General features: G+C 41.6%; 1 protein-coding gene across 1 annotated transcript in view; it reads right to left on the minus strand.

Annotated features, from left to right (window-relative positions):
* Positions 1-840: 840 nt before the first annotated feature.
* Positions 841-13317, minus strand: part of LOC138804881 (sulfide:quinone oxidoreductase, mitochondrial-like) — a 43637-nt gene continuing 31160 nt past the window's right edge. Inside the window, exons 7-10 of the mRNA XM_069989395.1 lie at positions 9121-9304; positions 3894-3961; positions 2931-3109; positions 841-1162 (exon numbers count right to left, since the gene is read on the minus strand). Coding sequence (XP_069845496.1) covers positions 1105-1162; positions 2931-3109; positions 3894-3961; positions 9121-9304 — 489 coding nt within the window. The 3' untranslated portion in view covers positions 841-1104. The remainder of the gene's footprint in view (positions 1163-2930; positions 3110-3893; positions 3962-9120; positions 9305-13317) is intronic.

Genomic DNA, 13317 nt, shown 5'->3' on the forward strand with positions numbered 1-13317 from the left:
CACCTTGGTAGCATTTCTAAGTATGAAATATACACAGTTGTAAAATATCCATTTGGCTGAAACCAAATGCCTACCATCAACTGATTGGGAGAAAATTATTTTGAAGTGACTGCTGGACTTCAAATAAAACTACTTCCTGAAATATGCTGGTTCAGATCCATCTGGATTATGATGACCTAAATTGAGACCAAACTGAACAAATGCCACAAAATCAGAATTCCTCTAATCTGAGTCATTGTATATAAGTTCTCTGAGAAAATCCAATTGGCAAAAGGTTTAGTGGGACAAATGCCTGTGACAGAAAAGGAGGAGGAAAGGGAAAGGTAGCATAGCCCTTCAGACCCACATGCATCGAGGACCCCCGAAGGAGAGACTGCAGGAGGAGAATGGGGGAGGGAGACCTCAGATCACTACAGTGCTGGCAGTTAGACTAAAAGGGATGCAGAGAGACAAAATTGCCCAGTAGAGGAATCCCATATCCTGCAAAACAAACAGGCACCAAGGCCCCATGGAGTTGATCATGGGCTTGGAGAAACCATGACCTCTAGAGAAACAGGATGGAGAAGCCTAAAGGCAGTGTCTAGACTCTCAATCCAACCTACCGTGTCTAGCACTAGAACTTTTAAGCAGTCATGTTCTGGGTTTCCATCCACTGTGTTTAAAGCAATGTCATCTCTGGAATTATTCTTTGCTGTGACTTAATTATGTGTATAAAGTTATATTTAGCTATGGAACACTCAGAGCAGATAGCAAGTTAGTTAACCCACCAACACCAGCCTCTTCTCCTAAGTGTGTTAAGTTTTTGCTCCTACTGGTGAAGGTTAAATTTTCTCATAGAAATCAATCAATGACAAACTTTTATTTGGAAAATAGAAGTCTATTATTTCATGATTTCATTATTTCAAGTCTATTATTTGATGATTTCCAAAAAGTCAACGCCGTCTTGAGCTGCCCATACAGTGGCTGTTTAAAGTACTGAGGTCCTCAAATCCAGCAAGAAACTCCTTACAGGGTTAGGTTCTGAGTCCTTTGTGCCATTTGGGTCATTCAATGACTGGATTTAGGCCCAGAAGCCATCCAAAGAGAACCAGCATCGAGCCATTCTTAACTCATACCCAGATGAAACAACTTCCGCAGGAAGGCTGGTCCTCCCCAGTATCCCCTGCAAAAAATAACAGAAGTTATTGGAGACAAAAGAAACTAGGTGACTTCAGCCATCAAGATATTAAAGGCGAAGCTAGGAATTATACCAAGATTTGCTAGCAAGGTAGTGAGAGCCCTACAGCCTGCATCTTAGCTTAAACACTGACTCCTCCATGAATCCAGACCACTCAGCAAACCTGTAGAAAGCATCTGCCATGTTTAAATTGCTCCTTTCCTTCACTTGTTCATCAATTCCAGGGAGGTCAGAGATTCTCAATTTCAGCTATTGGCATTCTGGACCAGGTACTTCTTTATTCTGATGGCTGTCCTGTGCACTGCAGTAAGTTTAGCACTATCTCTTGTTTCTGCTCACTAGATGCCAAGAGTTTCACTCCAGTTGTAAGAACCAAAATGTCTCCAAATATTGCCAAGTGTCCTCTTGGGGGCAAAACTATCCTTGATTGAAGAACACTGGCATAGATATCCTGAATCAATCAACCTCATGTAATTTATTTTTTTCTTTCTATCCTCTCTCTCTGTCTGTCTCTCTGTGTCTGTGTCTGTCTCTCTGTCTCTCTCTCTCCATCTCCCCGCCTCCTCTCAGTGATGATCCTGGTGCTTAAACTCAGGGTCTGAGCTCTGTCCCTGAGCTTCTTTTTGCTCAAGGCTAATGCAATCCCACTTGAGCCACAGTACCTCTTCCAGCTTTTTCTAAGTAGATAAGAGATAAGAGTCTCATAGACTTTCCTGCCTGGGCTAGCTTCAAACCACGATTCTCAGATCTCAGCCTCCTGAGTAGCTAGGACTACAGGTGTAAGGCACCAGCACACAGCACACAGCTAACTCATGTAACTTGAGTAGAAAGATCACTGTTTTGTTTTGTAACAAAGAGGAATTACTCATTTATATTACCCTATCTATACAGTGCCTACTATCACCTATTCCTGTATGTATCAGCTCAGCCTCCATCTTAGAAGGCAGGCAATATTACTTTCCTTACATCACTTTTGCAGAAAATGAATTGGAGAGAGCTGAAGTAACTTACCCTAGAACACACGGCTAGTCAATGGTAAAAGCATGATTCAGACACAGGTCAGATTCCAAAGCCTGCTTGTGGTTATTTCTATTTTTTCCCTGAATAAAGTCAACGCAACTATAAAATCACAGATGAGAAAGTACTTGATATGGGGAAAGTATGTATTTTATTATTATTAATAATATTTATCCAGGGCTGGGAAGGTGGTTCAGTGGTAGAGCGCTTGCCTTGCATGCTTGAGGCCCTGGGTTCGATTCCTCAGCACCACATAAGCAAAAAGAAAAAAGCCGGAAGTGGCACTGTGGCTCAAGTGGTAGAGCGCTAGCCTTGAGCTGAAGAGCTGAGGGACAGCATCCAGGCCCAGAGTTCAGGCCCCACAACCGGACCCAAAAAAAAAAAAAAGTAATAATAATAATATTTATCCAACAGCAAAAGAGAGCCAGAACATGCTAAACAGAAGACTTAATCACTGCTAATAATGAAAAGAAGAAGCTACATCCCTTGTACATGGTAGATTGCCACAACTTTTTCTTTACCCAGGGCAGCCCTCTTTCCTAAGTGTGACTGAGGCTTGGCATCCTTTCAGAGCGCCAGTCATCAACTCATAATAAAATAGCACATAATTGGAACCCATTAGCAAATGTTGCTTTAGGTGGAAGCTGGAAGGCTCCTGGAAACAATCACACCTGCACAACTTTGTGCAATGCAGTAAAAGGTGCATCCTCTACACCAGGACAGGTGATACACTCACCTGAGCATCACATTCCAATACAGGAAAGGCATCAGGTCAGCCTTCATGAAGAACATCGAAAGTCGCTCTTTGCTTTGATCGAAGGGGAAAGTTTCCATTGGCTGAGCTCTGTAGTCAAACTCCGCAAGAATCACACGGTTGTAGCCAGTCACCAGTGGGCATGATGTGTAGCCATCATACTAAAATTGTAAGAAAGACTGAGCTAGGAAGAAGCTTTTGTCGTTGCTGTATACAGACAGTTCAGAATTTATTTTTTTCTGAAGTTATACTTTTTGCATATACTAACATTTTATAGTTAAAAATTGTAAATTATGCCAGATACTGGTGGCTCCCGCCTATAATCCTAGCTACTCCGTAGGCTGAGATCTGAAGATCATGGTTCAAAACCATCCTGGACAAGTCCGTGAGGCTCTCATCTCCAATTAACCATCAGAAAACCAGAAATGGCGCTATGGCTCAAGTGATAGAGCACTAACCTTGAGCTGAAGAGCTCAAGGACAGCACCCAGACCCAGAGTTCAAGCCCCACACAGACAAAAAAAAAAAAAAAAAAAAAAGATATAAATTATGTCAGCCAACCGCAGTGGCTTACAGCTATAATCCTAGCTACTCAGGAGGCTGAAATCTGAGAATCATTGTTCAAAGTCAACACAGAGAGACAAATGCTAGCTCTTATCCGCAATAAACCAGAAAAAATGCCAGAAACAGAGGTATGTCTTGAGTAGTAGAACATCAGCCTTCAGCACAAAAGCCAAGAACACTGCAATGCTCTGAGTTCACCCACACACACACAAAACACACACAAGAAAATATAAAAAATTTTGTCATGAAAAAATGGCATAAAAGGCTAAAATCAAAATCCTCATATTGGATAAACTAGTGAAATTAGTTTCTACCAAAAACTGTGGGAGAACACTACCTTCACACAGCTTGGGAGGTGGTAATTCTTACTAGGCATACAAACCTTCTTCTTTGGTGTTTGATTCTTCATAATTTGAGAAATTGTTCTGTCGAGTATTCCTGACTGGGCAGCTATAATAGAAATAGAAAAGTCAGAGAAAAAAAACAAAGCACATTTAGCTTCTCCATGAAAATAGATTTACAAACAACTTTAGTATAAACATGTAAGGAGACTCGATTCCTCCATTCTTCCTCTAGATTATAAGTAGAACAATACTCTTCTTACAACTTGAAGATCTGACTCCCAGGAGTACGTAAATTTATCAAAGGCCCACAAAAATGTTTCTCTTGGTTTGAATTGAAAGAGCCAACTCTCTCCAATAGGCTGGAAGGATGGCCCTACCTCAACACATTTCCTGTCTTCTTGGGGACTGATGACATCAATTTGTCTGGGTTCCCAGTAGTTTAAGGTCATCCTGACATTTTTGTGTTGCTGTTTGCAGGTAATCTAGGTTGGTGGCCTTAGATTTTCTTTTTGTTTCTTTCTTTCTTTCTTTCTTTCTTTTGGTCATGGGGCTTGAACTCTGGGCCTGGGTTCTGTCCCTCAGCTCTTCAGCTCAAGGTGAGCGCTCTACCACTTGAGCCACAGCACCACTTCTGGTTTTCTGGTGGTTAATTGGAGATAAGAGTCTCATGAACTTTCCTGCCCACGCTGGCTTTGAACCACAATCCTCAGCCTTCTGAGTAGCTAGGATTACAGGTGCGAGTCATCTGCTCCCGGCTTAGATTTTCCAATCAGGCACAACACTGGGCTTGACTGTCAAAGACACTGCTCTGGTTGAAGCTGGACTAGATAGATATAGATATGTATCTACATTAGTCTTTCCGTATTGTATATACTTGCTTTTTTCAATGGCAGAGTGGAGACACTGTCTTTTTAATTATGAAAATGTTCAAACTTTGTCATTCTTGTTTCAACTATCCCATCACATGTGCTACTTGTTCTCAAAATGTTTTTAGAGCAGACATCCTAACTACTCACCTGCAAATATTCCTTGTGCACATCTCTGATGTATAAAAAATGTTTATAATGCAAGCACAGTAGGATTTTCACATGGAAAAACATTAGCAAGAATTCCTGATATATGGGCTGGGAAGGTGGCTCAGTGGTAGAGCACTTGCCTTGCATACATGAGGCCCTGGGTTCGATTCCTCAGCACCACATAAGCAAAAAAGAAAAAAACGGAAGTGGCGCTGTGGCTCAAGTGGTAGAGTGCTAGCCTTGAGCTGAAGAGCTGAGGGACAGCGCCAGGCCCAGAGTTCAGGCCCCATGACCAGACCAAAAACAACAACAACAACAAAAAAAAAAAAAAAAGAATTCCTGATATCAACTAATCCCAACCTTTGTTCAATTTTGACTAGTGAAGAGTATCCTTTTAAAGCTATAAGCAGTTTGTGGCTCTAGAGATAGATCTACTTTTGAGAGAAAATAAATTATTTTTATACTAAAAAGTGTTCATTAAAGAATAATCCCCAAAATCGGGGTCATAAAACTTTTCCTGCAAAGAAAACTTTTAGGCCTTGTGGGTCAAGAGGCCTAAAACCAAAGATATTATATAACAAGAGTAAAAAATCCATTAAAAAAATCTTATTGCTAGAATGCCAAGTATGATAATAATCTGTAATAGAGTTTTACTAGTTCTCATTAATAGAATAAGGGAATCTTTTTAGAATGAGGAGAGTTTCTAGAATGAGAACTAGTCTCCTATCATTGAACTGATGATGAATATTAATCTGTAGAAAGCATTCTGTAGTCAGCTGCAAAAAAAAAGGCTGTATACTACATTTTAGCTTAAACTATAGTTGGCTGACACTCAAATCAGAAAAGCAATGAGGTTTATTTGTTTTGTTTTTATTTTCTAGAATGAAGAAGCTCCAAAAAGTAAGGGATAGCTAGATATGCTTACAACTATTAAATGATTGTCTTTTCTGTGGGCAAAGTAATATCTCCAAAGATCATGCCTCCCTGGAGAAAATTTTATTCATCTTTGAGGCTACACAACTGAGGGATCTGCACTGAGAGGATCTGAGGAGGCCCCTGCCCAGGGCATCAAGGTCAATGGAAAAGGAAAGAAGCTGACCAGGGGCACCAATGCTGAGAGGGTAGGGCTGTGAGCTTAGGAAGCAGTCCTCAATGCCCAGCTTGAAAGTGTGCATGTGTACAAAGCCAACATGAGTCATGTTTCTTTCCTGTGTGATAATCCTCTTCTATTATGCCCAGGCCTTCAGCAAACTCTGATAAATGCCACTTCCTGTCTTGGCTGTACTGTGGACAATTAAGGGAAAATCCTGGCACAGAAACAAGCAAAGAAAGAAGCCTGAGCTACAGGAAAGCCACATTCAACACAGTAAGACAGGCTCTCACTCGCAGTTGCTTAGTAGTCTGGACAGAGGGTGGGAGGCAAGTAAACCCAAGGAGGGAAGTATTGAATAAGTGTGGGCGCTGCTTAAGAACACAACGCAAATGTAGTAAGAAATGCAGATTTGTCTGGGGAAACCGAGAACAATAGCTATTTAGACATTAAAAAATGAGTAAATAGATATCCACACATTGGAATGACAAAGAACATTCTCTACAGTACTGTTTGAAATAAATGAGTGCAAATGAAGATAAACTGAGAGTGGACTGTTTTAGTAATTCTGGGGCAATCATATAATAAACTAGATGCTGAAACACAGATGTAAAAACCAGCAAGTATGTGCTCTACATGGTTGGGGATGAGAGGCAGGTCTTGGAGCAAGACTTTTCACCTAACTTTTTGCTTAATCATATGGAATATTACCTATCTCAAACAGGAATATTATCTATCTCAAACACCGAATGAAATGTTTGTTCACTGAAAGAGACTAAAAGCTGGATAAGCAGGGCCTCATAGCACAGGCATTTCTACCACAGAAATGGAGTAGGCTTACATTAAGTGAATATCAACTCAAATTACTGCATCTAGACTATTGTATATTACAAAGAGAAAAGGTGTCCTCTTCTGGGGGGTGGGGCGCAGAAGGGGGAAGGAGGAGACCGTGAACACCAATGATGAAATCCAGCTTTACCAAAGACAAGATAAATTTGACAGGACAAGCCCTGAGGTACTTCCATTGGAGGTATGTAAGTCTCAAGTATCAAAATTCTTGCTGAAACATTTAACTTAAATACAGCCATAAGAAAACATCTGGACAATTCTAAATTGTGAAATAACCTACAAAATAATACAATCTTGAGTTTTAAATGCCCATGTCTGTTAGACATAGTGATAAATGCTCATAATACCAGAACTCAGGAGAGAAAGGGAAGAAAATTCAGGATTCAAAACCAGCCTGAGATACATAAAGAGAACTTTTTCAACAAACAACAACAATACAAGACAAATATTATGAATGAAAAAAAAATGGCAGTTTCATGAAATACCTGGTCTAGAATGAAAGAGACCAAAAACCAAGCATGGTGGTTCAAGCCTGTAATTCCAACTACTCAGGAGGCTGAGATCAAAGGATCATGGTTTGTAGCTAGCTTAGGCAAAGGACAGCAAGACCCTATCTCAAAGTCAAGCCTGATGTGGTGTTATACACTTGTCATCTCAAGTACTCCAAAAGAGGAGGAAGTAAGAAAACTAAGGACCCAGTTCAGCCCAAGGAAAAGCATGAGACCCTATCAAGAAAACAAACTAAAAGTAAAAATTACCGGATATATGGCTCCAGTGGTAGAATACTTGCCTAGCAAGTATGAGTCCCTAAATTCAATCCTCAGTTCTACACAAGTGCGTGCGCACACACACACGTGCGCGCACACACACACACACACACACACACACACATACACAGATTAGAGTCATAACCAATTTAGTGTGTGTTGTGTCAGGCTGGTGGATTTAAAGCCAGTGGGGTACCACAAACAATGTTTTCAGGAAAATTCAAACTGGATAGTACACGGGATGTTTTTTTATGCAATGTTAAATGTCTTGGGCTTGATAAGGATCCTACAGGAAAGGAAGGAAATGTCCTTTTTACCTCAGAGAAATAGGCTAAAAAGCTAAGTGAAACATTACTTTCATTCAATAACTCAACCAAAAAGTACACACAAAGTGATGGAGCAAATATCACAAGATATTAACAATTGGTTAAGAGCCAAAAGACATATGTGTATTTCTTGTACTCTTTTCCAAGCTTTTCTTTGATTTGAGAGTTTTGAAATTAATAATGAAAACTACCAGCTGGGTGTCAATGGCTGATGCCCATAATCCTACCTACCCAGGAGGCTGAAAGACGAAGATCATGGTTCAAAGCTAGCCTAGACAGGGAAGTCCATGAGTCTCTTACATCCAATTAATCAAAATGTCAGAACTGGAGCTGTGGCTCAAATAGTAGAATATTGGCTCTAAGCAAAAAAAGGTCAAAGGACAGCACCCAGGCTCTGAGTTCAAGCCCCAAGACCATCACACACAAAAAAAAAGAGTTTTAAAAAATGAAAATCTACTTCCAGTAGATTTCCAAGAAAAGTCTCTCTTAATGTTGAAATAGTGAAAGTAACATAACATGTCCTGCATGTATTTAATTCCCACAAAGCACACTACCCATCAGCGGGAAGGTCCACATTTCACAGCATCCAAAGACAACTCCTGTCTGCAGAGAACAGAATCTAAAAGGCAATTCTCCCCATCACTGCTAGTGCAGAACAGCAAGGTAAAGAATTTCGTTTTCCAGACTGAGATCTTAATCATGTACCAATCAGGCCATGCTCCACTGTATTTGTCTCAACAGAACAATTTTCTACTCTGCAAACTTCCATTGACTTGCATGCATTTTATGGAAAAACAAATGTTTCCCTTGTTTTTTTAGGTGTTTCAAGCCTAAGAAAAACAACCAACTTGCCTGGCACAAGGGCTATGAATACTAGCGACAAAAGCTTGGCATTGTGAAAAGTAGCAGAATTCCGGAGGGCTGGGTGAAATGCCCTCTTTCTGTTGCCCCTGCCCTGACACCAAGCCCTGGGGACCAGAAAAAAACAGATATGATCATGGGGGTGGGGAAAAGTATTCAAAAGATAATTCTTCATACAATACTGGGTTCGCTGACAACTTGCTTCTGTCTCAGGCAGGTCAGAGTCATGTTTGTCCATAAAAGTTTTTTTCCATTATTAATGGGATGTTGTTCATAACAAACTTTGATTGCTGCTAGGATGGTACCTTAGGAAGATGTCAGTTCGAAAGAAAGGGAAGCGGAGCTGGGTGTCCTACCTACTGCAGCAGCGGTCTTCGACGTGGGGAGGTTGGTACAGTCCCCGATCCCAAACACATTCGGGTATTTCTTGTGCTGAAGAGTGTCTTTGTCTACATCTACCCAGCCAGCAGCATCAGCCACAGGACTCCTCTTGAGGACGTCAGGAGAACTCATTGGTGGTGTGACATGAAGCATTTCATACTACACAAAAGAGCACCCAAATTTAGATCTTTTCAATATTCATATATCCTATAGCTTTTCCCACACCATTCTTACTCTATGTACTCTATTTTGGCTGCATGGAGCACTATGAAATTAATGCTTAGACCAATTCACACCTTGTCCAACACCTTACCTGGAGAATGGTGATAAACTAAACAGCTGTCAACCTCTGGGTTGACCCGATCTCCCTGAGCCCACGTGAGCTCCTAAGACAATGAGGACCTCGAGGCTTTACAGTAGAACTCACTAATACTCTGAAAGAGTCCACTGATGTTTCTATTATTACTAAATTTAAGGGAGTGATATAGCTTGGTTCCTCTGTCTCTGATCCCTAGCTGCCAACCTGTAATGTCTAGTACTTTCATTTTATTCCAGGAGGTACTCAGAGTCTCTGAAACTTGTAAATGGCATGTAAGAGCTGGTAAGCAAGCAACATTTCCAAATATAGATCATCATTACAAAACACATAAAGAAAAGTACCAAATCATCCATTTAAAATGAAAAACAAAGTTTGCCAGTCTTGGGGGTTGAACTCAGGGCCTGGGCACTGTCCCCAAGCTTCTTTTTGTTCAAGGCTAGCATTCTACCACTTGAGCCAGAGTACCACTTCCAGCTTTTTCTGTTTATGTGGTACTGAAGAATCGAACCCAGGGCTTCATGCATGGTAGGCAAGCACTCTACCACTAAGCCACCTTCCCAGCCCTAAAATCAACATTTTTTAAGGATGATATGAACGGGGTGTGACTCAAGTGGTAAAGCCCCTGCCTAGCAAGTGCAAGACCATGACTTCAAGTGCCAGCAGAAAATGAGAATGAGAAGAAAATTATCTAGCACTGTGGAGAAGTAGAAAGGGGGCTCAGTACCGGTTTTGCTAAGAAAAGCAGAGGGGAAAGGTATTTTTTTTCCCATCTTAAATTGTTCTTTTTAACTCCCATCTTCAGTCTGCAATCCAAACCCATTAATCAAAATCTCTGTTGGGGAGACCCAGACATCAGGGCATTTTAAAAGTGACTCCAACACAGAGAGGTTTGACAGCCACTGCTTGAAGGCCTTTGATGATGTTTTTCAAAATTCAGTTTTCGAGAGTGGAAATCAAAGCATATCTTCCTTGGAATTCTACAGTTCAAATCTCACAGAAAAGCAATAAGCATTCACTTATCCAAGTCTTACCTACAACCTCAACTATCCAGAAAACAACTGAGAACCAAAGGAAAAGGAAACAAATCACATAGTAATTCCCTACACTCGAGCTAACACGCAGAAGAAGAAGGAGGAGGAGGAGGAGGAGGAGGAGGAGGAGGAGGGGGAGGAGGGGGAGGAGGAGGGGGAGGAGGGGGAGGAGGAGGAAGAGGAGGGGGAGGGGGGAGGGGGAGGGGGAGGAGGGGGAGGGGGAGGGGGAGGAGGAGGAGGGGGGGAGGGGGAGGGGGGAGGGGGAGGGGGAGGAGGGGGAGGGGGAGGAGGGGGAGGGGGAGGAGGAGGAGCTGAAGGGACCTTTCCAAAGTCACAACTTCCTAGCAGGTAGAAAACTGGAAATTAATTTTTTAAGACCCACATAGAGGGGGGCTGGGAAGGTGGCTCAGTAGTAGAGTGCTTGCCTTGCATGCATGAGGCCCTGGGTTCAATTCCTCAGCAGCACATAAGCAGAAAAGCTGGAAGTGGCACTGTGGCTCAAGTGGTAGAGTGCTGGCCCAGAGCTCAGGCCCCATGACCGGCAAAAAAAAAAAAAAAAAAAAAAAAAACATAGAGGGGGAAAAAAATCCTTTGTAAAATGATCACTAACATATACAAATTCGGGATGATCAAATGTCACAGGAACACATGAGCCAGAAGGGGCTCCTACTAACCAAATTTGAGACAATTTGAATATCAACATTATTAAAGTATAATGTTAAGGTATAATACACTTCTGGGAAAAAATTAAATTCATGAGTTCAAACCAGTTTCTAATTAATTTAACAGCAACAAAAAAAATAGCAAAGAGTTACTACTGACAAAATGCCAAGTTCTAATGGTAAATGTGGGTATAATTGTAGAGCTAGAAAAATCACTTTGCAACTGCAATAGTAAAAGTAAGATTAGGTAAGAATCATGAATGGATGCCAAGTATATGGAGAGATTTTAAATAGTAGGATGTTTGTATGGTCTTAAAATATATCTCCCATGGACTTTTTTTTATTAATGAGAGAAAATGAACCATATCTTGGACTATATCTTGACTAGTGATCAAAATGAACATCTACAATGAACTAATGAACATTATATATGTGCAAATGTGATTCCTAGAACACATTACTTATGCAAATTGTCCAGTCTAGAAGTATAGCCTAAAACTAATCACTAGCAAATAGACAATCCCAAAATGAGGAACATTCTTTTTTTTTAAGTGATGGAAGGACAGTTGTATAGTTACAAATGTCAATATGATAGAAGAAAAAAAAAGTCTGTACAAAGATCCCAGACTAAAGGAACCTAAAGAAATACCACAATTAAATGCATTTTTTGACTATAGACTGTATCCTAAGTGGCACTGTGGCTCAAATGGTAGAGTGCTCACCTTGAGCTGAAGAGCTGAGGGACAGTGACCAGACCCAGAGTTCAAGCCCCATGACCGACATATTTAATGGTGCTCCATTTAAGAAAGGAACAGTGTGCACAATCAATTTGAGAAAGAGCTTGAGCTAGAAAGTGTTAAATGTGACATTTTGATGTTTAGAAGGCTGATTTTCAGTTCACCTAAAATCTTTTTCTTAAATGCTTTATCCTTAAATGCTCAATGAATAAGATGTAGGAGTGTGATGCTTTCTCATTGCCAACACCATTGCCAGAATGGTGTAAAGAAGTATTCCTCTCCAGATGTCCTACATTTTGTTCTTAATTGTCCTGCCTCTATAAAAGTACTATTCCTACTTCATGGACGAAGAAACAGACATATAAAAGCCCAGCCCATACAACAAAGGTCAGATCTTTCCAAGGAAGGTATTGCTCTGCCAGATCCTTAAGAAAGACTTCCAGTCGGGCGCCAGTGGCTCACGCCTGTAATCCTAGCTACTCAGGAGTCTGAGATCTGAGGATCACGGTTCAAAGCCAGCCTGGGCAGGAAATCCTGGGACTCATCTCCAATAAACCACTAGAAAACCAGAAGTGGCACTGTGGCTCAAGCGATAGAGCACTTGACTTGAGCTGAAGAGTGCAGGGACATCGCCCAAGCCCAGAGTTCAAGCCCCATGACCAACAAAAAAAAGGAAGAAAGAGACAGAGACAGAGACAAAGGAAGGAAGGAAGGAAGGAAGGAAGGAAGGAAGGAAGGAAGGAAGGAAGGAAGGAAGGAAGGAAAGAAAGACAGACAGACTTTCAAGGATTGCCTTTTATCACGGTTGAAAGATGTTCACAGACAGCCTTGTCCAATGCCTGTGTGTCACAGGTGAACGACACCTCTGGTTACTTTTTTCATTTGTTTAGTCAGTCGTGGGGCTTGAACTCTGGGCCTGGGTGCTGTCTCTCACCTCTTCAGCTCAAGGAGAGTGCTCTACTACTTGAGTCACAGTGCCATTTCCAGTTTTCTGGTGGTTAACTGCAGATGAAGAGTCTCACGGACTTTCCTGCCTGGGCTGGCTTTGAACACTGATCCTCAGATCTCAGCCTCCTCAGTAGCTAGGATTACAGGTGTGAGCCACTGGCACCCGACAGCCTCTGGTTACTCTTGAGCTCCCCATAGTGTTGCTTCTTGCTTACAAGCACAAGTTGAGACAATCACCAGATCCTGCTTTTGAAGAGTCCTCCTTCAACTCCCTAGGCAATAACGAAGTATGTTCATTGTGAAGTATGTTTAGCTTCATGCACAAGCATGTGAGCCCCCCTCGCCTCCCCCTTCCATCTTGCTCTCCCCCACACATTTTGGTCTACCATCCCACCCAATCACTGCCCTCAGGTGCTCACTGCAACCAGCCTTTCTTAGGAAGCAATGGTCGTGGTCGGAGAAGTGGTACCACAGC

This window comes from Dipodomys merriami, unplaced genomic scaffold (assembly GCF_024711535.1).
Source record: "Dipodomys merriami isolate MVZ:Mamm:240054 unplaced genomic scaffold, mDipMer1.0.p SCAF_379, whole genome shotgun sequence".
Taxonomy (NCBI): Eukaryota; Metazoa; Chordata; class Mammalia; order Rodentia; family Heteromyidae; genus Dipodomys; species Dipodomys merriami.